At 42.8% G+C, this 26,650-nt stretch overlaps 1 protein-coding gene across 7 annotated transcripts in view; it reads right to left on the reverse strand.

Moving 5' to 3' along the window:
* Window positions 1-14,426: 14,426 nt before the first annotated feature.
* LOC125451058 (CXXC-type zinc finger protein 4-like) overlaps window positions 14,427-26,650 on the reverse strand; it is a 189,635-nt gene continuing 177,411 nt past the window's right edge. For 4 of the 7 annotated variants that reach the window (XR_009443520.1, XR_009443516.1, XR_009443514.1 and 1 more), the window contains 2 exons: window positions 17,297-17,490; window positions 15,938-16,141 (listed from right to left, as the gene is read on the reverse strand). Coding sequence is in view for 2 of the 7 variants with exons in the window: in XM_059643450.1 (XP_059499433.1) it covers window positions 15,923-16,042 (120 nt within the window). In the remaining 5 variants the exon portion in view is untranslated. Of the gene's footprint in view, window positions 16,142-17,296; window positions 17,491-26,650 lie in introns of all 7 variants that reach the window. The other 3 variants (XM_059643450.1, XM_059643458.1, XR_009443515.1) reach the window with 3 other exon arrangements.

Raw genomic sequence — 26,650 nt, forward strand, 5'->3', positions numbered from 1 at the left:
AGACTCAGTAACAGTTCCATATGATCTGATGTCTTTATGACATGACTCAGTACACACATGTTTAGTATCCAGTCTTAAAGCTCTAGTTAACCCTTTGCTCCACAGGCTGTTTGCTCTGAAGATGTAGGGTAGCCTAAAGCTCAATTTCAAAACATTCTCAGGCCTCTTGCTTCATCATGTTGCTTGCAAAGCCAGCCCTGACATCTGGAGGTTTACAGCACTGAAAAGAGAGAGTTCTGCATATCAGACTTTCTAGATAAAAGGATTAATCCATTCCACCTCTCACCACCTGCATGTTAAGGAAGACAATTCCTCTATTTTTCCTATCAATAAATTGAGCCTCCTCGCTTGCTCATCTTACAACATGAATGGTTACCTCCAGCTATATGATTTTCCAAAGAGCAAATCAGTAAAACCTCTCCCTGTACATGGCAAGCCTCTCTCAAGATCGGACATGTGGAGGCCATATTTAATGATGTGGCCACTCCACAGCTTAAGAGTCTGCAGAGGGAAGGGAAATGGGTGACAACCAGACAGCCGTAAAAAGGACCAGGCAAGTAGTACAACATGCATCCCACTTTCCATCCAGTATTCATTGATAAGAGGGATGGTTCATCTGGTGAGTGCGGCAGCAAAACCTCTGAAGAAGAGTCTAGGCCCAAAACGTCAGCTTTCCTGCTCCTCTGATGCTGCTTGGCCTGCTGTGTTCATCCAGCTCTACGCCTTGTTATCTCTATTCATAGCACTATCTGGTGGATCAGCTGCACAGGGAGTTAAGAACAGTTATGGTGTTGGGTGTTCAATAGTTAAGAGAGTAGGATAAGGATTTCACATCCACAAACATAACTCCAGGGACAGTTTGTCATCTCCATGGTGCCAGTGCATCCACAATTTTTTTTAGTTAAACTTGACCTAACCAAGTTCAGGTCATGTCTGAGTTGAATTTTTTGAAGAAGTAACAGACAAAATTGATGAGGGTAGGGCAGTTGATGTGATTGACATAGATTTTAGTATGGCTATTGACAAGGACACACACAGCAGAGTGGTTCAAAAATAAAGCTTATGGGATCCAGGAGAATATAGCAAACTAGATACAAAATTGCTTCAGTGGCCAGAAACAAAAGGCAATTATTACTGAATTTTTTTTAAACTGGGAGATTTCCCAAAGGGATCTGCAGTGTCAACTACTAGAACCCCTATTTTTATGCTATAGATGTTAATGATTTGGATGTCAACCTAGTGAGAGGATGATCAAAAAATTTGTAGATGACACAATAATTGCCCAATTAGTTGATAGTGAGAGGATAGCTGCAGTCTGCTGCAGGAAGTTATCAATAGACTGGTTATGTGGGCAGTATACGGGCCGCATGGAATTCAATCCTGAGAAGTACAAGGTGCTGTATTTAAGGAGGTGAAACAAAGCAAAGAGATTCACCAGAATGGAAATAAGCTGAGTGGTGTGGAGGAACTGAGGGATCAAGGAGTGAATGTTCACTACTGAAGGTGGCAGGACAGGTCAATAAGATAGATAAGGCGGACGATGGCACTCTTTCCTTTACTAGCTGAGGTACAGAACATAAGGGCATGAACAGTATAAACAATTACTTAGTCCACACCTTGAGTACTAAATGCAATTCTGTTCACCTTATTTCAGAAAAGAAGTAGTTGCACGTGAGAAAATGTAGAGGGGATGTGTGAAGATGTTGTCAGGATGGAAAAAAAAATGCAGCCATGAGGAAAGATTGAATAGACTTTAGGATTATTCTCCTTGGAACAGAGGACCTGAAGAAAGTTTTGATTGAGATGTAAAAATGCGTGAAGAGTCAAGAGAGTGGGCGGGAAGGGCCTTTTTACCTTAGCAGAGAGGTCAGTGACTAGGAGATTTCACATGATTAGTAGAAAGAGAGGGGATTAAGAAAATTTTCTTTTGACCTGGGGATGGTATAGAACTCCCTGCCTGCTGTATCCTGAAGGGCTAAAGTCCAGATGCTAAAAGGTAAGGTAAGGCTGAGTGGTCCCTTCAGCCATTGCAGCTATGATGGGCCAGATGGCCTCTTTTTGTGCCCTATATTGCAGAAAGCAGTAAAGTTCATCGGTCATGATCTCCATTTGTCTGGGAAGTCACTGGTCATTTGGGTGTAATAAGCTTCTCCAGTGAAGAGAAGGGGCTGTTTATCTCCTCTCCCTCCAGTCAGTTCCAGAAGCACCACACAAAAAAACAGAAGTTACAAGAGAAACTCAGTAGGTCTGGCAGCAACTGCGGAGAGAAAACCGAGTTAATATTTTGAGTCCAGTGATACAAATGCTGCCAGACCTGCTGAGTCTCTCCAGCAACTTCTGTTTGTGTGTGTTTCAGATCTCCTGCAGCTCTTTGTTTAGTCCCAGAAACTGTCTGCTGAATACCCTGCTCCCAGCCAGAACCTTCAGAGGGAGCCTTTGTTTTTCTAACCTAATAAATGGGATGTTTGGGAAACATTTTGTTTTGTTTCTCTTCTGTCATTTTTCAATGAATCCCCTGCAACTTTTATGGTAAAGACTTAGTTAGAGACAAAAATAACACTAATTGAACTAAAGCTATTAACTTTAGGGTTTTATCTTCAGCAAGATAACTCGAATGTGTTTCTTTCCCCTGTCCACAATCATCTCTTTTATGCCTTTCCCCTTTTAAATTCAAGACATACATTTCGGTGGGAGAATCCATGTGATCAATTCTAATTCCTAATGTCCACTTGAAATGGAAAGGCAACTAAAAAGCTTTCATTTTTCTTGGCTTCTGTCAGACTGCTTTATAATTTCAAAAACTTTTGGATCATTACTAATTGCTGTGGAAAGGTTAATTTCATATTCAGTGAGCTGTATAAAAGCTTTTCCTTGTTTGTTTATTTCATTAACTTCTTCATTGTTAAGTCATTCAATCAAATGCCAGGCCTCCTTAGCAGCTTGCTCCAAGGAAGTCATTCTCCATTGTAGAAAATTGTTTGGAAAGTTAAAAATAATTTAACAATGTACTGTGGAAATTCGATGGTCTTCACTTCATTACAGGGTTTCCAGAGACTATTAGTGTCAAACAATGCTCACAACTTTATTCTTGGAGGCTGCTTTAAGTAATTTGCCCAGCCCAGAATGCTCAAGCCATTTCTGAAGTTGAGTCTTCTAGATTATAGAATGATGGCAGAATGTCTGAGGGTGTGAACCAGCAAGTATTATAGATTTAAATATTTAAATATACCAGAAAAATGAAACACTGATAAAACATTATAAACAAGTAATAAAAATTGTTTCAAGTATCTAAAATCTGTATCTCCCATAAGTCCATTCAAGATAAAATGATGCTGATGACATCAAGCTGATTCCATACACCCCTCTATTTTGCCAATACTTAGAGTTGTTAGGAAGGACTGGTGATCATCAACAATAACAGCTGATAATTCTATATCCTGTTTTTCACCTAATATGCTGGCTGACATGGTGGCTCAGTGGTTAACAGTGCTGCCTCACAACACCAGGGGCCTGGGTTCAATTCCATCCTCGGGTGACTGCAGACTTCGCACATTCTCCAAAGGAGAACCACATACCAGCCTTTCTCAGGTTCCTAAAATGCCTGTTCCATCCCATTATCCAGGGTCAACCCTGGTGCCAGCTTAACTCAACTCAAAGGTTCTGGTATTGACCAACCCTCTTGAGGTCACTGGCCATGACCATCTCACGTTGCCTTATTAGAAACTTAGCAATCTTCCACCACATGATGACACACTAGGAGACCACATCTCACGAGAACCAAGAGAGGTCAGAGAGATAGGAAGATAATCATTGCTCACTACCTATTAGATTTCAAACAGATTTTTACCATGCAGGCTTTGCTGAGTGTATATTGACCAAGTAATATGATTTGACTAAACAATCCATGTTGATTTTTGGGTGGAGTCATTTTAAAGAAGGACTGGGGTTTCTATTGGAAAGGTGTGTTGATGCAGAAGAATGCGGGTAGCTGAGTCAAAATATATTTTAATGACATGACATTAAAATACTCAACTAACTGTTCATAGCGTACCTTGCTATTATTTGAAATCCTTCATGATTTTCTGTTCTTTTGTGCCCCTTCATAAGGGTTTGTTACTTTAAAGTTGAAGTAGATAGAATTAAAGGTAAATTGTTGAGCTGTATAGGAAACTGGCTGAGCTGCTGAAAATTGTGAGCAGGGCTAATGCCCAGGACCTCTACAAGGATCAGTGTTGAGGTTTGATCTATTTGCCACATTTGTTAATGATTTAGATGATGGGAATAGATTAGATTAGATTCCCTACAGTGTGGAAACAGGTCCTTCGGCCCAACAAGTCCACACCGCCCTTTGAAGCATCCCACCTAGACCCATCCCCCTAAACACTGCAGGCAATTTAGCATGGCCGATCCACCTAGTCTGCACATCTTTGGACTGTGGGAGGAAACTGGAGCACCCAGAGGAAACCCACGCAGACACGGGGAGAATGTGCAAACACCACACAGACAGTTGCCCGAGGCGGGAATCGAACCCGGATCCCTGGCGCTGTGAGACTGCAGTGCTAACCACTGAGCCACCGTGACGCCCCTCAAGCCACATTTCCAATTGACCAGACGACATAAACACAGATATGTTGTAAGCTGTGTAGATGGAAGCATAAAATTACATTCTCATTCGTAGATTAAATGAATGGTCGAGAAAGTGGTAAATAGATTTCAGTGCAGGAAAATGTGAAGTCATCCATTTTTGACCTGAAAAAGAGATAAAACAGGGTAATTTCTAAATATTTGCAGTGAAAGGCTAGAAGAAAAGTGGAGATCTAAGGAAAGTTAGGAGTCTGCGTAAACCGATCATTGAAATATGATGATCAAATACAGAAAGTAATCACAGAAGGGTTTGAAATGTTGGTCTTTATGTAGAGGACTGGAATAGAACATAGCAGTTATGCTTCACAAAACCATGCTTACACCCAATCCATTTCACTGATGTTTTCAAGATAATAAAGAAAATGGATTGGGTAGCGAGAAACTATTACTTCTGTGTGGGAAGCCAAGGATGAAGGAATATTGTTCAAAAATTAGAGCTAAACTTTTCAGGAGTGAAACAGAAACAGAAATTACTGGAGAAATTCAGCAGGTCTGGCAGCATGTGTGGGAAGAAAACAGAGTTAATGTTTTGCATCCAGTGACTCTTCATCAGAACTGATGTTTCAGATCTCCAGCATCCACAATTCTGTTTTTTCTGGAGTGAAATTCAGTAACACCCAAGAAATGATAGAGATTTGAAACTCTTTTCATCTGATGATAGCTAATGCTACATCAGGTGTTAATTTGAAATGTAAGATTGATAAAATTGTCTTAACTCAAAAAAGGTAAAAAAGGAGATGGGGAAATGTTAGGGATTTGGAATTGGAATTACTGAGCAGGTCCAAGAGGCCAAATAGCATACATCTGTCTCTACATTCCTCTCCCTTCTTATCTTCAATGGAAACGTACATGACGGGTTGGCTCCTTTGATGTAGTGTATGTTTGTGTAATGGTGATCCTGATTCTTTAATGGTTACACTGCAGGTTCCCTCCAACTCTAGTGGCAGGATTGCTTGAAGCTGTTAATAGTTCACTGTGTTAGGGTTTTGATAAAGTAATGGCTCCAAGTGTGCCTCGCCACAACATCTATATAGTTTCTGTGATAATGGGAACTGCAGATGCTGTAGAACCCAAGATAACAAAGTGTGGAGCTGGATGAACACAGCAGGCCAAGCAGCATCTCAGGAGCACAAAAGCTAACATTTCGGGCCTAGACCCTTCATCAGAGAGGGGGATGGGGAGAGGGAACTGGAATAAATTTAACCTCACTGCGAAGCCTCTTCCAGGGATGCCTAACCTGAAGAAATTACCCTCCGGACCAACCTTAGAGAATCTCTCCATATTTATTCCAGTTCTACTCCCTATCCCCCTCTCTGATGAAGGGTCTAGGCTGGAAACATCAGCTTTTGTGCTCCTGAGATGCTGCTTGGCCTGCTGTGTTCATCCAGCTCCACACTTTGTTATCTATATAGTTTCTTACAAGTTCCATGTGTTATGCCTGGGGGTATAGTCCTGGTATTTACGTGGTTGTTCTCAGTTCATAGGAACTGAGTTGAAGTGTTGTATCTATTTTGAATTATCTAGAAGTTTGGGGACCCTATTTCTTTCTCCATGGCACAATCTGGTCAACCCAAGTCAACTTGTCAATGAATCAACGCCATTTTCTTCTGTAGTGTAAATTGTAGTGTTCGTTTAAAATTGGACATTCTTGTATATGTCCTGAACAGTGTCGGGTGAAAAACTGTGAGCAGCATGTTTCTCTATTCGGCGAGTTATGCACCTCTTAGATATAGAATCCAGCTGCACTTTAAATATCTTTAGGGTTTCTTTGCCTCTGCTTCCAAGCTTTCAAACTTCTATGATGTTTTGGAATAAGAAGCACTTTCAGGTATCTGTTGTAAAATTGAATGTTGCTCAGTTAATTCTGTGCTAGTGAAGGTCCGTTTTTATCTAAATCAATGTTTATAATATAACCTTTGTTGCAAAGATTTTCTTCAAAAGCCTCTGAAATGTCAGCAGTTGTTGGTTCAGAGGCCATCTGTTATTTACCATGATATCACAACGCAGTATTGTTCTATTTCTGTCAGCCCAGGAGACATTGTACAAGATCTGTACCTGGGTCTACCTCAGACATAATATTTTCTCTGAATGACATTTATATCTTCTAGAAGATAATGTAACTGTTCCTAAAACAAGGCCACAAGAGGAAGATTGAAATTTAGAGATTTATGTTATCGACATGTGTTATTGCAATGAAACATTTGAAGCAAATGTTTTTGTGGAGGCTTGCATGTTAAGTATTTTTTATCTTCTTTCAGTTTTAAGAGCTGCACATTTCTCTTGTTCCGATTGAATTATATTTCTTCCAAGGAGGGAATGAAAAGTAAATTCCATGTACAAAAGAAAGTTAAAAATTATTAACATTCTTCAGAGTGAAATCAGGTCAGATAGTGCCTGAACTATGATTACTCTTTCACTGAATCAGCAAACCTCTCTGTTGTACTTAACAAATACTAAATGATACAGTAAGAATAAAGCCAAAAAAAGGCCCAGCATCAACCTGGGAGGTGAATTCAGAAACAAACGCTCCCTCTGCCCAATCGAATGTACAAAAATCTCCTCACTAACGTCTCAGGATTTGATCCAAAATCTGCAATGTTATCTGACAAACTTGTCAAACAACAGCCCAGAACAGTAAAGCTCACATAATCATGCCAATTAGCCAATGCCAGAACTCCTCCATTCCCATTGTTAGACACCAACTGATCCATGAGCAGGACAGACCCAGCAAAGTTAGTGACAATCATATTTAGTTAGGAGGAACCGGTCCTGAATGTTCTCAATATGTGGTTCAACACAAAGTAAAGGTCTAAGAGTCAATACTGATTAAATGCCATAAACACTTCCCACTGTGATAATGTCGCGAGGACCAGAAAGGAAAGGACTAAACACCTTGAAAGGGTCCAACCTAAGACCAGGTTTTATGAATGTTCTCTTAACAATGTATTGTATATTTATTCAATTATGACAGTTGCAAAGATGCAATTAACTATATCTTACATACTACCAAATACTTTTCTCTAGTTAATCTCGAGTGGTCATCCTCATCTGCACTAGACCATTTGGGCCTTGAGGAACATACACCTAGAAACCAGAGATTGGTTGGTGATGGCAAAGGTTGAAGAGTGTGGTTATGGTGATAGTGTAAAAAGAATGGCAGAATCATAGAGATCGGAAGACAACAAGTAGAAGAGAAAGCCAACAGTTGGCAGTGAGAAATGATGGCTTCCTTAAAGGATGAAGAGATTGGCACTCCTCCCAGTTCACAAGTACACGCTTCACTTGTGTTTATTTACAGGTATTTCTATGCCAATCTTACTGGTTCTTTGAGTCTGAACTTTTTTCAGCATTGATATCAGTGGAAAACATTTCTGTCAAACTGGATTAATCACCAGTAAACCTTCCCATTGTTTCATACAATCAAAGTTCTTATTCCACATTAGCTAAATTCAAGGGATTTTGGTTTTTATTTAAGTTTTGCCATGAGTACAGAACTTTATGCTGTCTCTTTGTTGATGTTTCGTAGCTTAATCTCTTCCAACTTTTGAATGAGATTGAGATCAATAAATAGCTTTCAACTCATGATTGAGAATTCTTGATTGCCAAGCATATCTATATGTTGCCTACTGGTTGGTGTCCACATGTTGACGAGTTTTATTTTTACTTCACTAATAAATGTGGGAATCATTGTCTGGTCAGCATTTATTGCCCATCCCTAGTTACCCTTGTGACGGTGGTGGTCAGCTGCCTTCTTGAACTACTGCAGTTCATGTTCTGTAGACCCACAGTGCTGTTAGGGAGGGAATTCCAGGATTTTGACCCAATGGCATTGAAGAAACAGTGGTGTATTTCCAAATCAGAATGGTGAAAAGGAAAGGCTTGGAGGGGGACTTGCAGGTGACGGTGTTCCGATGTATCTGTTGCCCTTGTCCTTCTAGATGGGAGTGGCCCTGGGTTTTGATAATGTTATCTAAGGAGCGTTGCACTGTGTCCTGTAAACAGTACATTCTGCTGCTAGTAAGCATCAGTGGTGAAAGGAATGGATGCTTATGGATTTGTCCCCAATCAAGTGGGCTGCTTTGTCCTGAAATGGTGTCAACCTTTTTTTGCATTTTGTTGGAACTGTACTCATTCAGGCAAGTGGTGAGTACTTCATCACTTTCCTGAATTTTTTAAATTCACTTGTAGGACTTGGACATCGCTGGCTGGCCAGCATTTTTATTGCCCATTCCTAATTAACCTTGAGAGGTGGTGGTGAACTGCCGCCTTGAACCGTTGCTGTCCATATGCTGTAGATAGACATTGCTGCCTTTGGGAGGGGAATTCAGGATTTTGATCCAGCAACAGTGAAGGAACAATGATATATGCCCAAGTCACATGGTGAGCGTCTTGGACAGGGAGTGGTGGGACTTGTAGATGATGATGTTCTCGTGTATCTGTTGCCCTTGTCATTCTAGATGGAAGTGGTCATGGGTTTGGAAGGTGCTACCTCTGGATTTGTGGCGAATTTCTGCAGTTCATCTTATAAATAGTGCACACTGTTGCAGAGTGTGTGTTTGGCCACAGAATAGCAAAAGAACATTGATGTTTTGCCCTTGAACCAGCTAGTTGCAGTTATTCAGCCTTTTTGAGAAAACAATCTGATAATATTGTGACACTTACACCAGTGCTCATTTGAAATTCATGAGATGCCCATTGATATAAATGTCGGCTTGTCAAAATGCTAGGTCTAGGTCACCTACTTCTGGATGAAAAGCTTCTGCTTGAATTCTTTTAACTTATTTATCTCTTTAAGTGATTGATCTTTTGTCTTTCTTCAACTGGTGTTCAGCTTGGGCACATTTTCTTTTAAGTGACATATTGTTTTATAAATAAAACTTACAGTTTTAAAAATTGGGCGCTGTTCACACCCATGAGGTCTGCTGTTGTAAAGCATTGGCAAAGGGTGTTAGTGTCCAATGTCTGCCCTACCTGTTACATAGAAATATCAGAGATAATGGGAACTGCAGATGCTGGAGAATCCAAGATAATAAAGTGTGAAGCTGGATGAACACAGCAGGCCAAGCAGCATCTCAGGAGCACAAAAGCTGACGTTTTGGGCCTAGACCCTTCATCAGAGAGAGGGATGGGGAGAGGATTCTGGAATAAATAGGGAGAGAGGGGGAGGCGGACCGAAGATGAAGAGAAAAGAAGATAGGTGGAGAGGAGAGTGTAGGTGGGGAGGTAGCGAGGGGATAGGTCAGCCCAGGGAAGACGGACAGGCCAAGGAGGTGGGATGAGGTTAATAGGTAGGAAATGGAGGTGCGGCTTGAGGTGGGAGGAAGGGATGGGTGAGAGGAAGAAGAGGTTAGGGAGGCAGAGACAGGCTGGGCTGGTTTTGGGATGCAGTGGGGGGAGGGGACAAACTGGGCTGGTTTTGGGATGCAGTGGGGGAAGGGGAGACTTTGAAGCTGGTGAAGTCCACATTGATACCATTGGGCTGCAGGGTTCCCAAGCGGAAGATGAGGTGCTGTTCCTGCAACCTTCGGGTGGCATCATTGTGGCACTGCAGGAGGCCCATGATGGACATGTCATCTAAAGCGTGGGAGGGGGAGTTGAAATAGTTCGCGACTGGGAGGTGCAGTTGTTTATTGCGAACCGAGCGGAGGTGTTCTGCAAAGCGGTCCCCAAGACTCCGCTTGGTTTCCCCAATGTAGAGGAAGCCATACCAGGTCCAATGGATACAGTATACCACATTGGCAGATGTGCAGGTGAACCTCTGCTTAACATGGAAAGCCATCTTGGGGCCTGGGATGGGGTGAGGGAGGAGGTGTGGGGACAAATGTAACATTTCCTGCGGTTGCAGGGGAAGGTGCCGGGTGTGATGGGGTTGGAGGGCAGTGTGGAGCGAACAAGGGAGTTGCAGAGAGAGTGGTCTCTCCGGAAAGCAGACAAGGGTGGGGATGGAAAAATGTGGGTGGTGGGGTCAGATTGTAGATGACGGAAGTGTCAGACGATGATACTTTGTATCCGGAGGTTGGTGGGGTGGTCTGTGAGAACATCATGTCTCTTTTGTGATTCTGTATTTTAGAAATTGAATGGAATCTGATGATCTTCTGTACCAAATTTGTTCTTCTTATTTAGCATTGATTTACAAGACTTCTGGACCTCTGTTTTATTCCAGTGTGTTGTTTTTTTCTACAGTCAGGTCTTCATTGGACTGTAATAAACTTAATGAAGACAATTCAATAATATCCACAAGAATTTGATCTCTTATGAATTCTGACTTACAATTTACCATAATCACATCTCTCCATTAATCTGTAGAGATTATTAATGAAGTAATCAATAGATTTCCTGGATGTTGAATTCTTGTTTGTTTAATGTTTTTATTAGATTTGAGTTAAAATAATTGTCAAAGGCTGTCACTACATCTTCAGATGGATTTGTTTAATTTTCTTTTGCCCACTTAGCAAGCAATAACATCATATGCTGTACTCATGATTGTGTATAAAATTCTATTTACTAGTTCAGCTTCTGATTTAGTATCGCATCTGGAAGTTACTTTATACCTCAAAAAGTGACTTTGTCCATAATTATGAACTTTCAATTCTTTTTGGCAATTCTTTTTGAAATTAAATCATTCCAGCATTTCTGAAGATTTTCAATGCCACAGTTTCCTGGTACACTTAGTTATTTTATGCTGAGCTGGAGGGTTTTCTTGTATTTCGGAGTTGAAATGGAAGATTCTGCTTTTTTTGCAGGTTTAATGGAGGATACATGCCTTTCTTCACAGTTTTAGTGGTTCCAATAAAAAAAATCTGTTTTGTGCATCTTGAAGATCTCAACTTTCACTGCATTAATGAAGGCAATGAGCCTCAAGAATCAAAATTCTGATCAGAAGTTCAGGGTCTGAGTGCAGATTTGTAGCGTGGGTGCTGGTTGTAGATGTTGGCATGTTCATTGAGTTGGGATGTCTGATAGCAGACATTTTGTCCCCTGACAAGATGACATCCTCAGTGCTGCGGATCCTCCTGTGAAGCACAAGTGGCTCCACAGCACTGAGGATGTCACCTAGAAAGGGGCCGAATCGTCTGCTATCAAACATCCCAGCTCAGTGAACATATCAACATCTGATCAGAAGTAACAATCTGAGCACACAGTTTTGGAAGAAGGCTTTGATTAAAGTGCTAATGAAGGCATTAGAAGTCACAAAAAGAGATTTCCATAAATAAATTCAATCAGGTTATTATGACAATCGTAATTTTTTGATTGAATACAGATTTTGTAGAATAGAAATTTCAGTTACTCAAAAAAATGGTTGTTAAAAATCTTTCAGAAACAACTCGGGTGATGTGTGGGATCTCCGTGGTCATTGTATGCACTAAAGATGACATGCTCGTATTATAAAATAAAACTATGATGATTGAGAATCAGAGTAGCATTGCATTTTTAGCATGGAATGTATCTATTCCGGTACTCCAACAAGATTAACTGGTACCACATCGACTTATAATGGATCTTTAATTCAATATATTCTACATGAATAAGCATGTAGAAAACTGCATAGTTGAATTGTAACATCAACTTAATTTTTAAGATTAATAGCCAAGTAATTGCCGATTCCTACAAATTGGAGTAGATGCACCAGAGATTGAGCATTGAGTTTTATTTAAATGAGATTAATTAAATGGTTAGACCATGTGTCCCTGAATGCAATTGGCTTGGTCTTGCATGCAGTCAGGGCAGGTCAATCTTGTAAAGATATCCACAAACATGTAAGGATTCCTATTTCCACACACAAATAGGCATAGGGCCCTCCCTGGTGAGGCCTGTGACACCCTTAGCGATATTGTGGGTCTGATATGGCATTTTGTCACTTGTTTAATGAATGCAAAGCAGCAACAGTCTATCTCTAGACTAATATTTAATTCCAAAATGTGTGCATGTACAGAGATTGTGTGGTTAACTTGTACTGGTTGAAATAATATTGGATGTAAAACACTCAGACAGCCTGAGGTCATGAAAACTGCTACACAAATTGAAGTCTTGCCTTCCCTGCCTTCAATGATGTAGTGTTGCAGAAAGTTAGGTATATTGTAATTACATTAGGGGTTCATTACTCATGCTCTCTGATAACAGTAGGATTTCTTTTGTAACTTACAATTTACCCAGTGGTTCAAGTTGAACTGATGGAGGCATTCTGCCTAACATTTTGGTACAAGCTGGAGTAATTTAGTTGCATATTACTAGGTGTTGGAAGCTTCAAAGATTATTTATATTCCATCTCTTTACTTAAACTGATAATTGATCTGATTAAGAAATGCTTTATATTTCATTGTCAATAACAGTTTTGGAGGGAAATTTTAATAAAAAACATGTATTTCTGAGCAAAAACATTAAAATATGCAAAATAGTGCATCACCTTTGTATACAGATGAATAGTGGCTACATTTTTGTATCAGCTGTCAATTTCATAAAGGGAATATAATTTTCAATTTACTATCAACTGACTGAGTTTCAACTTTCTTCTCACTGTTAATGATATAATTAATCAGGCCAAATAGAATGTTCCAAATCTAATTACATATTCAACGATGCAATCAGAAATTATGAGTCAGAGTTGAACTTTGTTTTGGAACTCCAAATTCATACGTATATGGATTTTGTATGCATAGCAGAGATTTTTCCTCACCTCGTCCACAGGTTATGATCCCTTTTTCTGTTGGATAGTAAAAAAAAAGTTCAGGATGCAAAGTTTCAGCCGACCAATGTAAATGTTCCTCAAACATGAGCAGCAGAAACTCTTCTTGTCAACACTGGATCAGTGGTTGCATACTCTCCTCGAAGACAAAAATATGTATGTTCAAAATCCATTCTATAGACTTGAGCTGTTCAACGATAAGGCCCTATATTTGTCAGCGCAGTAATGAAAAGGCATGAGTCATACAGCACAAAAACAGACTCTTTAGTCCAATGAGTCCATGTCAACCATGTTCCCAAACTAAACTAGTCCCACCTGCCTGCATTTGGTCCATATCCCTCAAACCTTTCCTATTCATGAAATTATCCAAATATCTTTTAAATGTTATAACTGTACCTACACCCTCTACTTTCTCTGGCAGTTCTTTTCACACAAGAACCACCCACTGTTTAAAAAAATGACCCTCATGTCCTTTTTAAACTTTCTTCTCTCACCTTAAAAATATGCCCCCTAGTTTTGAATTCCCCCAGCCTCGGGGAAAACACCCTTGTCATTCATCTTACCTATTCCCCTCTTGATTTTATAAATCTCAATAAGGTCACCCCTCAACCTCCTATGCTCCAGTGGAAAAAGCCCCAGCCTCTCCAGTCTATTTTAATAGCCCAACCCTGTCATTCTCAGCGACTCAATCCAGTTAGTAAGATACAATTTTCCTCATGCAAAACCGTGCTGACTATCCCTAATCAATCTTTACCTCTCCAAATGCACATAAATTCCATCTTTCAGAATCACCTTCAGCAACTTGCCCATCACTGATATTAGACTCTCAGGTCTATAACTTCTAGGCTTCTTCTTATAGCCTTTCTTAAATAAAGGTACAAAATAAGCCACATTCCAGTACTCTAGTATTTCACCCGTGACACACAATTCCATTCAGATGAACACTGTGTGCTCTCTCAAGTGGATATACAGGACGCTGTGCACTTTCTGAAGAAATCCATTTATTAATTCCTGGTAGATTTGTTTGACTGGCTTAATTGGATTCTTTGTTGAAATAATGAAAATGTCTGGTAAATGTAATGCATTTGATGTTGTGTTTAATGTGTTTGATAAAGTACCACATAATAGGTTTGTTGAATTAATCAAAGGCATAGGATTAAAAGAACAGTGGCAATGTGGACACAAAATTAGAGAAAAGACAGAAGGCAGACTAGTGATGAAGCATTGTTTCTTCCCGTTGTACATAAATCATTGACAATGGAAGGTTGTTTACATAAAACATATACAGTATCCTTGCATTTTTAAATCAAATACAGAAACAAGGAAGTTGTGCTAAAACTCAGTAAACCATCATTTATGTTCAGCTGGAATGTCGTGTCCATCTACCACACTTTGGCATCTCTCCTAAGGTCTTAGAGACTTTCAGAAGAGCTTTGCTAAAATGGTACAAGTTTCAGGGCATGAGTTATGTGGGTAGTTTGAAGAAAGTGGATTGTCCTCGTAGAAGCAGGAAAGATGATGTAGCGGTGCCGGTGATGGACTGGGGTGGATAAGTCAGAAATCACCAGGTTATAGTCCAATTATTTGAAATCACAATCTTTTGGAGCGCAGCCCCTTTGTCAGGTGAAGTGAGAGAGGAGGGCACATAGACACGGAAAGTATGGGCAGAGAGATCAAGGGCAGAGAGACAAAAAGATCATATAACTGCTGTCAGCGTAATGTCCAATAATACGTCTCTGCAGGTGACCAAGAGTGTTAGACTGTGTGAGTAAAGTGTCAGCAGCTGACTAACAAGCGAAAGGATGAACTATAATACAGTTAAATGAGGCAGAGAGATAATTACAAAGAAATTAAAAATAAGGTGGGTGGTATGGCGTCTCAGAGATTAGCGCTGTTGCCTCATAGTGCCGGGGACCTGGATTTGATTCCATTCTCGGGCATCTGTCTGTGTGGAGCTTGCACATTCCCCCTGTGTCTGCGTAGGTTTCTTCCAAGTGCTCCGATTTCCTCCCACTGTCCAGTGATATGCAGGCTAAGTGGATTGGCCATGTTAAGTTCCCCATAGTGTTCAGTGATGTGTAGATTAGGTGTGTTAGCCATAGGAAATGCAGGGTTACATGGAAAGGGTAGAGGAATGAGTCTGGGTGAGATGTTCTTCAGAGGGTTGGTGTGGACTTTTTGGGCCAAAGGGCCTGTTTCCATACTGGGGGGATTCAGTGATGATTCTATGAGCTGTTGCTGGAGGCAAATCAAATGACTGGAATACCGTGATAGGTATAAGAGTTGCATGCTGAGAGTCTAACCAAAGTAAGAAGTAGTCTAAAACTGTACAAACTAATTAAGGTAGAGGGATCACAACAACTCATCAAGGAGATGGTGTCAAAATAGGACCATAAGGAAGATATTACAGGTGCAGGACAGTGTGGGGAGTCTCACATGCAGTGCAAATTGGACCCAAGATCACGGTTGAGGCTGCCTTCATGGGTATGGAGCTTGGCTATCAATTTCTGCTCGCTGATTCCGCGGTGTTGTGTATCTTGAAGTCCACCTTGGAGGACACTTACCCATAGATCAGAGGCTGAATGTCCTTGACTACTAAGTGTTCTCCCCGGGAGGGAGCATTCCTGTCTGGCGATTGTTGCTTAGTGTCCATTCATCTGTTGTTGTAGTGTTTGCATTGTTTCGCCAAATTACCATGGCTCGGGGCATCCTTGCCTGCAGCGTATGAAATAGACAACATTGGCTGGGTCATATTTGCCGTGTAAGTGGCGGGCTGTGTTCCCACGTAAATCGGTAGTGTCCACGGTCGATAATCTGACATGTCACGCAGAGTAGGAAAGATTAAGAGAAGATTTTATAGCCGTTCAAAAAACCATGATTAAAACATTTGATAAGAGTAAATAAGGAACAATCATATTCTGAGCCAGTATCAATAACCAAAGAACATTAAAATATTAGCACAAGATTCAGGGGTGAGATGTCTCAGTGGGCTGTTATGATCTTTATTGGATTGCTTGACAAGGATGAAGGTAGCAGCTTCAGTGTTAAATAGTTGAAGGTAAAATTAAAGCAAAGAGGAAGTTCAGGAGAATCAGGCCAATTGGATAGCTCTTTTAAAGCATCAGTACAAATAGTATTGTCTTGTATGTAGCTGATTGTATGATACTGTATGTTCTTCTGGTGTTGCGTTCAAGCTAACGCAACCAAATAATATTATCTGACCATTTACCTCAGTGTTGTTGTAGGGACTTGTGTGCACATTGATACAACTTTGTCCAAATCACAGCAATAACATTTCCAAAGTTCTGGATGTGAGTTTGCTCGCTGAGCTGGAAGGTTAGTTTTCAGACGTTTCGTCACCATTCTAGGTAACATCATCAGTGAGCCTCCGATGAAGCGCTGGTGTTATGTCCCTCTTTCTATTTATCTGATTAGGTTTCCTTGGGTTGGTGATGTCATTTCCTGCATTGGTGATGACATTTCCTGTTCTCTTTCTCAGACATCACCGACACAGGAAATGACATCACCAACCCAAGGAAACTAACCATATTAAATAGAAAGCGGGACATAACACCAGCGCTTCATCGGAGGCTGACTGATGTTACCTAGAATGGTGACGAAACTTCTGAAAACTAACCTTCCAGCTGAGTGAGCAAATTCACATCCGGAACCTCAACCTGAGCTACAAATCTTCTCAAAACTCGCTAACATTTCTAAAGTATTCATTGGCGGTGAAAATTTGTGTTGTCTTGAGATCATGAATGATGCTTCTAAACAAAAAGCCAAAGAAAGTTAGCACTGAGTCAAGACTGACAAATCATTTCACTAACGTTAAATCAGATTTCAGGCTGAATGTTTTGGAATGCCGTAAGGTTAACATGCTAAGTCTGCTGCGAATTGTTTCACCATTTTTATGTTGGGTGACTGATAGGTTTAGAAGAGACTTGTTGCTGTTCACACCAATCTTACCTGCCAAAGCAGAAGGGAGCTGGGATTGCTCATTGCACTAAAAGTCACGGATCAAAATGAGCACCTGCAATGCGGTGGAACCAGCTAGATCTCTGCTTTGTTGTGCAGCCCAAAAACAGAAAGTATCCAAGGAAACGAAAGAAGACCACATCAACTGTTGCTATGTTTCTCCAGGAGTGAATTTAATAGCCAGCCTGAGCGAGGAAGAGTAAAAATCTGTCAGCCATCACCTGATAGGCCAAAGAGACTGTAAAGAATCATAGCATCCCTGCAGTGGGCCATTCAGCCCACATCAACCCTCTGAAGAGCATCCCACCCCTATCACCATAACCTTTCATTTACTGTGGCTAAACCAACTAGCCGACACACTTCAGGATGGCCAATTCATCTAGCCTGCACGTCTTTGGACTGTGCGGGGAAACTGGAGCACCCAGAGGAAAGCCACACAGACACAGGGAGAATGTGCAAACTCGACACAGCCAATCAGCCAAGGGTGGAATTGAACCTGGGTCCCTGGTGCTGTGAGGCAGCACTGCTAACCACTGAGCCACCGTGCAGTTTAGTGCAAACTTCTCAGATTCGATATTTATTTATTTCTTTTCCTGAAGCTAGTGCTGTCAAGAGATATAATCTCTGCAGAAAACACTCACTCAGGGATTTTGACATGTGATAAGGCAGAGTAATAGGACACATCGACAGTTTCCATCTATATAGCTCATTTAAGACAGGACTTTGTCCAAAGGTACTTAAGAGCAGTCAAAAAGAAAGCTTCAGAAGAAGAAATTACGTTTTTGTTCAAGCCTTTGGCTAAGTAATTTTAAAAAGACAGTCCTAGCGGCCCAAAGAGAAGCAGGGAAGCAGAGTTTAGGGAAGGAATTCTAGAACCTGGACCTTAGTAGCTGAAGGCCTATAGTGGGGCAATTGAAATCGTAAATGCACAAGGAACTGGAGTTGACAGAGTGCACAAATCTCTAAGTATTGTACTGCTGAAGAAAGCTACAAAGACAGGGAGGGCCAATCCTATGGAAGGCCTTGAAAACAATGACAAAAGATGGTAAAAATGAGCTGTTGTCAGATGAAGTGCCGGTGAATGAAAGCAAGCTGAGATGTGATTTGTAATGAGTTAAGATACAGCTGCAGGTTTTTGGAGAAACACAATTTGATAATAGGGTGAAATGTGGGTGTCCAGCCCTAACTTATTATCACTTAAGTGTCTGAATTCACATCAAAATTATGAAACTCCACCCTTGTAATATTGTTCTTTTCATTTACTATTGCTATAAGTTTCCTTTTTTGCTCTGGCCTTCACTCAACAATCAGTTATAATCGTAGTTTTACTGGTCACTTGCATAAGAAGAAATTCTCAAGTATGCTTTGATGGCATCTCCACAGTAAAAGAAATTTGTGTACCACTGAAAAGAAAGATTTTTGAGTATTTGAGAAATTTAACTGGATTATTTCATGCATCAATCGAAATTTTAACCTGCCTTTGAATGTGAGCTTGAAGAGCAAGTCATAAGTTACAATATAACGATTAATCCTTCAGTGTCACTTTTTACTATTTATCTGTTTTCTTGTTCCAAATTTGTAGCTCTCTCCAATGGTTTGGATTTTAAAATGTTACGCCAAGAAAATTTTCCAGAACGTGGATACACGGAAAACTACTCAACCCATTAGAATCCAGGAGGCAATCGTTTCTCATTCAATAGCATTTCACAAACAATAATGAAATGATTGATCAGTTCATTTGTTTGTGTTGGAACTTTGAGGGAGGAATGTTTGCCAGATCATAGGCAGAGTTTCCTACTCTTCTTCAAAATGTTGCCAATGGATTTTATTTTTATCTCCTTTGGAACAGACTGAAGCCTGTTCAATGTTTAAAATGTAGTGTCTCATGTGAGTACCTCCTCAGTGGCACTCTGTAGTGTTAGCCACAATTGTGTTACAAATATTCAGCTCTAATGCAAGATGGAAGCTGGCTAATTTTTGTTTTGAAGACAGCACTGAATATAATGAAAGGCAAAAAGAATTATGTGGCACAGAGTTAGCTCCGGCGATATCATCACTGCCACATTGAAGAAAATAAAGACCACTACACAACCCAACCTTATCACGGGAGAGGATTTTTCTGTGCTGAGGGACTGGGTGAACAACAGGCTTGCAGCACAAAGCCTACAGAGAATTTAACTCACAGACCTCATTTTCGTTTCCGAGTTAAAGCTGGAAACAATGGCACTATTATCATCAGACTAGAAATACTCCTAATGATCTGGGGACCTGGTTCAAATCCCATGATGGTAGAATTTGAATTCAATAAACATCTTGATTTGTAAGTCTCGTGTTTGCTAATTGTAGGGAAAATGCCATCTAGCTCAATAATGCTGTGCTTACCTGCTCTGCCCTGGGTTAAATTTAACTCCAGACTCACAGCAATGTGTTTGACTCCTAACTACTCTGTGAAATGGTCGATGACATTGCTTAACAAGCCTCTTCATTGTAACAATCGCTGGAAAGCAAGTGAGCTAAGTAATTCCCCAATCAACGGATCAGATCTAAACTCTGCAGCCCTGCCACATCCAGTGAAATGTGGTGGACAATTAAACAATTCACTAGAGGAGGAGGATCCACAAATATCCCCATCCTCCATGACAGGGGAGCCCACCACATCAGTGCAAAAGGTAAGCCAGAGTTGCTGAGTGGTTGATCCGTCTTGGTCTCTTTCTGATGTCACTAGCATCACAGGTCTTCAGCCAATTCGACCCACTCCACATGACATCAGGAAATAGCTGGAGGCACCGGGTATCACAAAGGCTATGGGCCCTAACAGCTTGTAATAGCGCTGAAGGCGTAATGCTCAAATCTGAAACTCCCTCCCTAACAACATTGTGCGCCTATCTACAACATGTCAACTGCATCAGTTCAAGGAGGCAGCTCAACACCACCTTCCTAACGGCCAAGTACAGAATGACAGCAATGTCCACATTCCATGAATCTTTTTTTTTGAAATGCCAACCCTCACATGAGATCTGCAGGAACCTCTGTCTGAACGTAAGAACTCAACAGTTGGGTCAATGGGGAGGCCAGTGCTTAGGACACAATAAATGATCACTGTGTGCAGATGGAGTGCCAATGCCAAGGGAGAGTGAGCAATTCCATGTGGGATCAAAGGAACACCCCTGTCCATCAAGGAAACCAAAGAGAGAATAGTGAAAAAAGGTTCCTAGCAATCTGAAGATAAGACAAGGGGTGTGGAGTTAAAATCAACCAACCACCTAAGACAAAGTGCAAGGAGAAGATGTGGTGCATTGTAAACAGCCAGATACCAGTTCAAAACAGAGGCAACATTAGGGCAGAATAAAATTAGAATGAACAAACTTAGAACCAAATCTGGTGGTACTGAATTGATGGTATGTTGGGACTGCAAAAGACTGAAACACGGAGCTGTGACAATCCCTCCACCTCAAGGTCCCAAGGGCAGATCACCGGTCCCAGAAACTGATTCCTCCCTAAGCCAACACTTGGAAGGGCTCACAGCTGAGGAAGGTCTGAGTGACTAGCTCAAGCATCCTCACTTAATGGCCCACCAGGAAGAGTGGAGGCAAGGAGATCTTCCAATATCTTCTGTAGCCTTCCTCAGAACAAAACAGCAGTGAAATAGGGGAGGTGATGGCTTGGTGGTATTATCTCTGGACTCCTTATCCAGAGACCCACGTAATGCTCTGGGGACCTGGGCTCAAAACCCGCCACAGCGGATGGTGGCATTTGAATTCAATAAGCATCTGGAATCGAGTGTCCAATGATGACAATGAAACCTTGCCGATTGTCAGAAAAACCCATCTGGCTCACTAATGTCCTTTAGGGAAGGTAACTGCCATCCTTACCTGGTCTGGTCTACATGTTACTCTGGACCCACAGCAATAGAACTGACTCTTAACTGCCCTCTGGGCAATTAATGATGGGCAATAAAGGCTACGTAGCCAGCAATGTCCTCATACCATCAATGAATATATAAAAAATATGAACATGTACATCCATTCCTATGGGGGGACCAAATACTTTGCAGAATTTTGCATCAGAGTTCATTTCTTCCATTCCAGCCAACAATCAAGCATTGTAAATCGACTATCAACAGGAGAGCCACAAGTTTCCAACATAAATCAAGTCCCAGCAGATGGAAAGTCAGATTCAAATCAGTCACTGCTGTTTGTGCCAAAGTTTGTACTTCATGTTGGGAGGATAGATTTACAGCCCACTGAAAATACTGTGTTAAAGCAGGTTGTTTCTTTGTATTAGCAGGCTGCTATCGAGCTCAGGATGTCCCAAAGTGCTTCATAACCATTTAGAAAGTTGACCCCTGGTTGTTATATGTGTATGTAACAGCCAACGTATGCACAGCAGGATCCCACACTCATTACTGAGATCAGTGACCACCAAAATGTTTTTCTGGAAAGACAGTTTGCTCAAAACCGAATTTCATTCTGTCATCTCATCCCTTCTTTCTTCCCAATCCTCTTTCTCATCACACTTCTCTCACTTCCCTCGTGCCCTAGTCTCCCTCTCACTGTCCACATTACTTCACTATTCAAAACATCTACTTTTCATTCCTATTTTCCTTTTCCAGTTTTACATTTTTCTTTCTTGTTGCTCCTCCATCCTTGCCTCTCACCCCTTTTTGTTCATTTCGCCTCTACAGATTTTTTCCATGGTATTTCTTTAAGAGAGGCAGGGACTGTCTCTGTCTCAGCACAGAATGAGTCTATTTGGCCCACCTTGACCATGCTGACATAAAGACACCCAAATGATCTTCCGTCTCCTTCCCCTTAGGGCAGAGGTTAAGCCGCAAATCTGCACTTCAAAGTACTCATCGCTTCTGTCTTGCTTCCAATTGTAGGAAGAGAGGAGGATTGGAGATTCATGCTTGGGGGAAGTAGCAGCATTAGCCCTCCCCGAGTTATTGCTTGTCCAAGAACAGTCAGATTGGTCTTCCAATAGTGGACCGAGGGTGGCAAGCCCCTGATAATTTGGGCCCAAAATACGGCTTACGGTGACATGGACGTGAGGCAGACAAACCTACTGTTCTATTGCCTCAATATTACATGGAACCCGAGAGAAATTTTAACCATCGGTGATAAGCCACTTCTTCAACCGGGAACCCAACCCTCCTTCCACTGACCCCTTCACCCGCTTCCAACACAAGTCCTCCTCCTGGACACCACCCCCAGGCCTCCTACCCTCCCTCGACCTCTTCATCTCCAACTGCCGTCGAGACATTAACCGCCTCAACCTCTCCACCCCTCTCACCCACTCCAACCTCTCCCCCGCAGAACGGGCAGCCCTCCGCTCCCTCCGCTCCAACCCCAACCTCACCATCAAACCCGCAGACAAGGGTGGCGCAGTGGTAGTATGGCGTACTGACCTCTACATCGCCGAGGCCAGACGCCAACTCTCCGACACCACCTCCTACCGCCTCCTCGATCATGACCCCACACCCGAGCACCAAACCATCATCTCCAACACCATTCATGACCTCATCACCTCAGGGGACCTCCCACCCACAGCCTCCAACCTCATTGTTCCCCAACCCCGCACAGCCCGTTTCTATCTCCTTCCCAAAATCCACAAACCTGCCTGCCCTGGTCGACCCATCGTCTCAGCCTGCTCCTGCCCCACCGAACTCATCTCCACCTATCTGGACTCCATTTTCTCCCCTTTGGTCCAGGAACTCCCCACCTATGTCCGTGACACCACCCATGCCCTCCACCTCCTCCAGGACTTCCAATTCCCTGGCCCCCAACACCTCATATTCACCATGGACGTCCAGTCCCTGTACACCTGCATTCCGCATGGAGATGGCCTCAAGGCCCTCCGCTTCTTCCTGTCCCGCAGGCCCGACCAGGCCCCCTCCACCGACACTCTCATCCGCCTAGCGGAACTCGTCCTCACACTCAACAACTTCTCTTTTGACTCCTCCCACTTCCTACAGACTAAGGGGGTGGCCATGGGCACCCGCATGGGCCCCAGCTATGCCTGCCTCTTTGTAGGTTACGTGGAACAGTCCATCTTCCGCACCTACACAGGCCCCAAACCCCACCTCTTCCTCCGGTACATTGATGACTGTATCGGCGCCGCCTCTTGCTCCCCAGAGGAGCTCGAACAGTTCATCCACTTCACCAACACCTTCCACCCCAACCTTCAGTTCACCTGGGCCATCTCCAGCACATCCCTCACCTTCCTGGACCTCTCAGTCTCCATCTCAGGCAACCAGCTTGTAACTGATGTCCATTTCAAGCCCACCGACTCCCACAGCTACCTAGAATACACCTCCTCCCACCCACCCTCCTGCAAAAACTCCATCCCCTATTCCCAATTCCTCCGCCTCCGCCGCATCTGCTCCCACGATAAGACATTCCACTCCCGCACATCCCAGATGTCCAAGTTCTTTAAGGACCGCAACTTCCCCCCCACGGTGATTGAGAACGCCCTTGACCGCGTCTCCCGCATTTCCCGCGACACATCCCTCACACCCCGCCCCCGCCACAACCGCCCCAAGAGGATCCCCCTCGTTCTCACACACCACCCTACCAACCTCCGGATACAACGCATTATCCTCCGACACTTCCGCCATTTACAATCCGACCCCACCACCCAAGACATTTTTCCATCCCCACCCCTGTCTGCTTTCCGGAGAGACCACTCTCTCCGTGACTCCCTTGTTCGCTCCACACTGCCCTCCAACCCCACCACACCCGGCACCTTCCCCTGCAACCGCAGGAAATGCTACACTTGTCCCCACACCTCCTCCCTCACCCCCATCCCAGGCCCCAAGATGACATTCCACATTAAGCAGAGGTTCACCTGCACATCTGCCAATGTGGTATACTGCATCCACTGTACCCGGTGCGGCTTTCTCTGCATTGGGGAAACCAAGCGGAGGCTTGGGGACCGCTTTGCAGAACACCTCCGCTCAGTTCGCAACAAACAACTGCACCTCCCAGTCGCAAACCATTTCCACTCCCCCTCCCATTCTCTTGATGACATGTCCATCATGGGCCTCCTGCACTGCCACAATGATGCCACCCGAAGGTTGCAGGAACAGCAACTCATATTCCGCCTGGGAACCCTGCAGCCATATGGTATCAATGTGGACTTCACCAGTTTCAAAATCTCCCCTTCCCCCACTGCATCCCTAAACCAGCCCAGTTCATCCCCTCCCCCCACTGCACCACACAACCAGCCCAGCTCTTCCCCCCCACCCACTGCATCCCAAAACCAGTCCAACCTGTCTCTGCCTCCCTAACCGGTTCTTCCTCTCACCCATCCCTTCCTCCCACCCCCAGCCGCACCCCCAGCTACCTACTAACCTCATCCCACCTCCTTGACCTGTCCGTCTTCCCTGGACTGACCTATCCCCTCCCTACCTCCCCACCTACACCCTCTCCACCTATCTTCTTTGCTCTCCATCTTCGGTCCGCCTCCCCCTCTCTCCCTATTTATTCCAGTTCCCTCCCCCCATCCCCCTCTCTGATGAAGGGTCTAGGCCCGAAACGTCAGCTTTTGTGCTCCTGAGATGCTGCTTGGCCTGCTGTGTTCATCCAGCCTCACATTTTATTATCTAGCCACACATTATAATCGTTTTAATCAACCTGTTTGGATACATTTTGACATACCTTCGGTTATGTGGACCAGACATTAGTACTGCACCATAAGATCCCCAAACACTGCCATTAGGCTGTTTTATTAAAAATACATGTAAAAACTTCGAAATTCACCATCATTGTAAGGCTGATGCAAACTCACATTTCATTACCTTAAGGAGTCTGTTAGTTCGTCAGTAGACCACCGTCTTAGCCATTCATTGTACACTTGCACCATAGTCGTACTCATCAAATTCAACAGGAAAGAAATTCAGAAGAAAATAATAATGGAGTGTTGATATTCGTACATTGTCAAGATTGAAAATGAGCCCACCATGTTGAGTGAGTACTGTAGCAGTGAGGGAGGGCTGCCGTGAGTTTGGGCAGCAAGATCAGGGAATGGGAGGGTGAGATTTTTCAGGGGTGGGTAGGTAACAACTCAGCTCCCAGGAATGCTGTTGGTGGTCAGTTTGGACAGCACATTCTCTTTGGGCTGATAAAGTGTTGGTAGTCATGAGTGGCCACTGGTGATTCTGACAGTTGCTTATCTTTTTCCTTCTTGGTGTTGAAAGTTATTATTCCTCAGAGGGGGCCAGCACTGCCAATGCAGGTACCTCAGGATCAGCAGGTGGGGAGGGAGTCACTAAACTATGAACCCAGAAACCCAAGTAACGTTCTGGGGACCTGGGTTTAAATCCTGTCAGAGTAGATGGTGGAACTTGGATTGAATTTTTAAACCATTCTGGAATTAATAGTCTAATGATCACAGCGAAAATGGTGTCGATTGTCAGGAAAATCCCTTCTGGTTCACTAATGCCTTTAAGGGAAGGAAACTGTCATCCTCATCTGGTCTGGCTTACATGTGACTCCAACCCCAAAGTAATGTGGTTGTCTTAACTCCAGTCAGCAATGCTCGCATCCTGTGAATGAATTTTAAAAAAAAACAAAGTTGCAAAGCTGGCCAGAGACAGTTTTGAGATTTCTCACTGGTGTTCGGGATTGGGCCAATACCTGCTCAGGTATGGGTAGAGGAAGCCTCAGTCCTTGACAAATATGGCCAGAGCTTTGCATACACTTATCCCACATTACTTTAAATTCCACATTGTACCTCTAAGCACTCCGTCCCCTGCCAATTGCCATGTACCATCAATTCCAATTTTTCTGTTTAGTTCCAGGTTTCCCCTGTTGAACACATTACTTCTACAGAAAATGTCCTCTTCTGAATGTTTACACCAGAAGAAGAAGGAACCATCTCACAGCCCAATGTAAAAATGTACAATTTGAAAGCTCCAATAGCAAAGTTATATCTATAAACCCTTGGACTAATGTAGTGCAGAATTCAGAGAGATTTATAATGAAAAAAAGCTGGCACCTTTAAAAGTAACCGTGAGATAACACAGTGTGGAGCTGGAGGAGCGCAGCAGGCCAGGCAGCATCAAAAGAGCAGGAAACTCCTGACCTGAAGCGTCATCTTTCCTGTTCCTCTGATGCTGCCTGGCCTGCTGTGCTCCTCCAGCTCCACACTGCATTATTTCCGACTCCAGCAACAGCAGTTCTTACTGTCCCAAACTGACCATGGGGTTGTCAGATTGTCAAAAAACTCAAAACGGTCACCAATGCCTTTATGTAGGGAAAGCTGTTTTCATTAAGTTTCCTTCGTCCATATGTGACTCTAACCTCTCACTAACATGGTTGACTCTTATCTACCTTCTGAAATCTT

Source organism: Stegostoma tigrinum, chromosome 3 (assembly GCF_030684315.1).
Source record: "Stegostoma tigrinum isolate sSteTig4 chromosome 3, sSteTig4.hap1, whole genome shotgun sequence".
NCBI classification, from domain to species: Eukaryota; Metazoa; Chordata; class Chondrichthyes; order Orectolobiformes; family Stegostomatidae; genus Stegostoma; species Stegostoma tigrinum.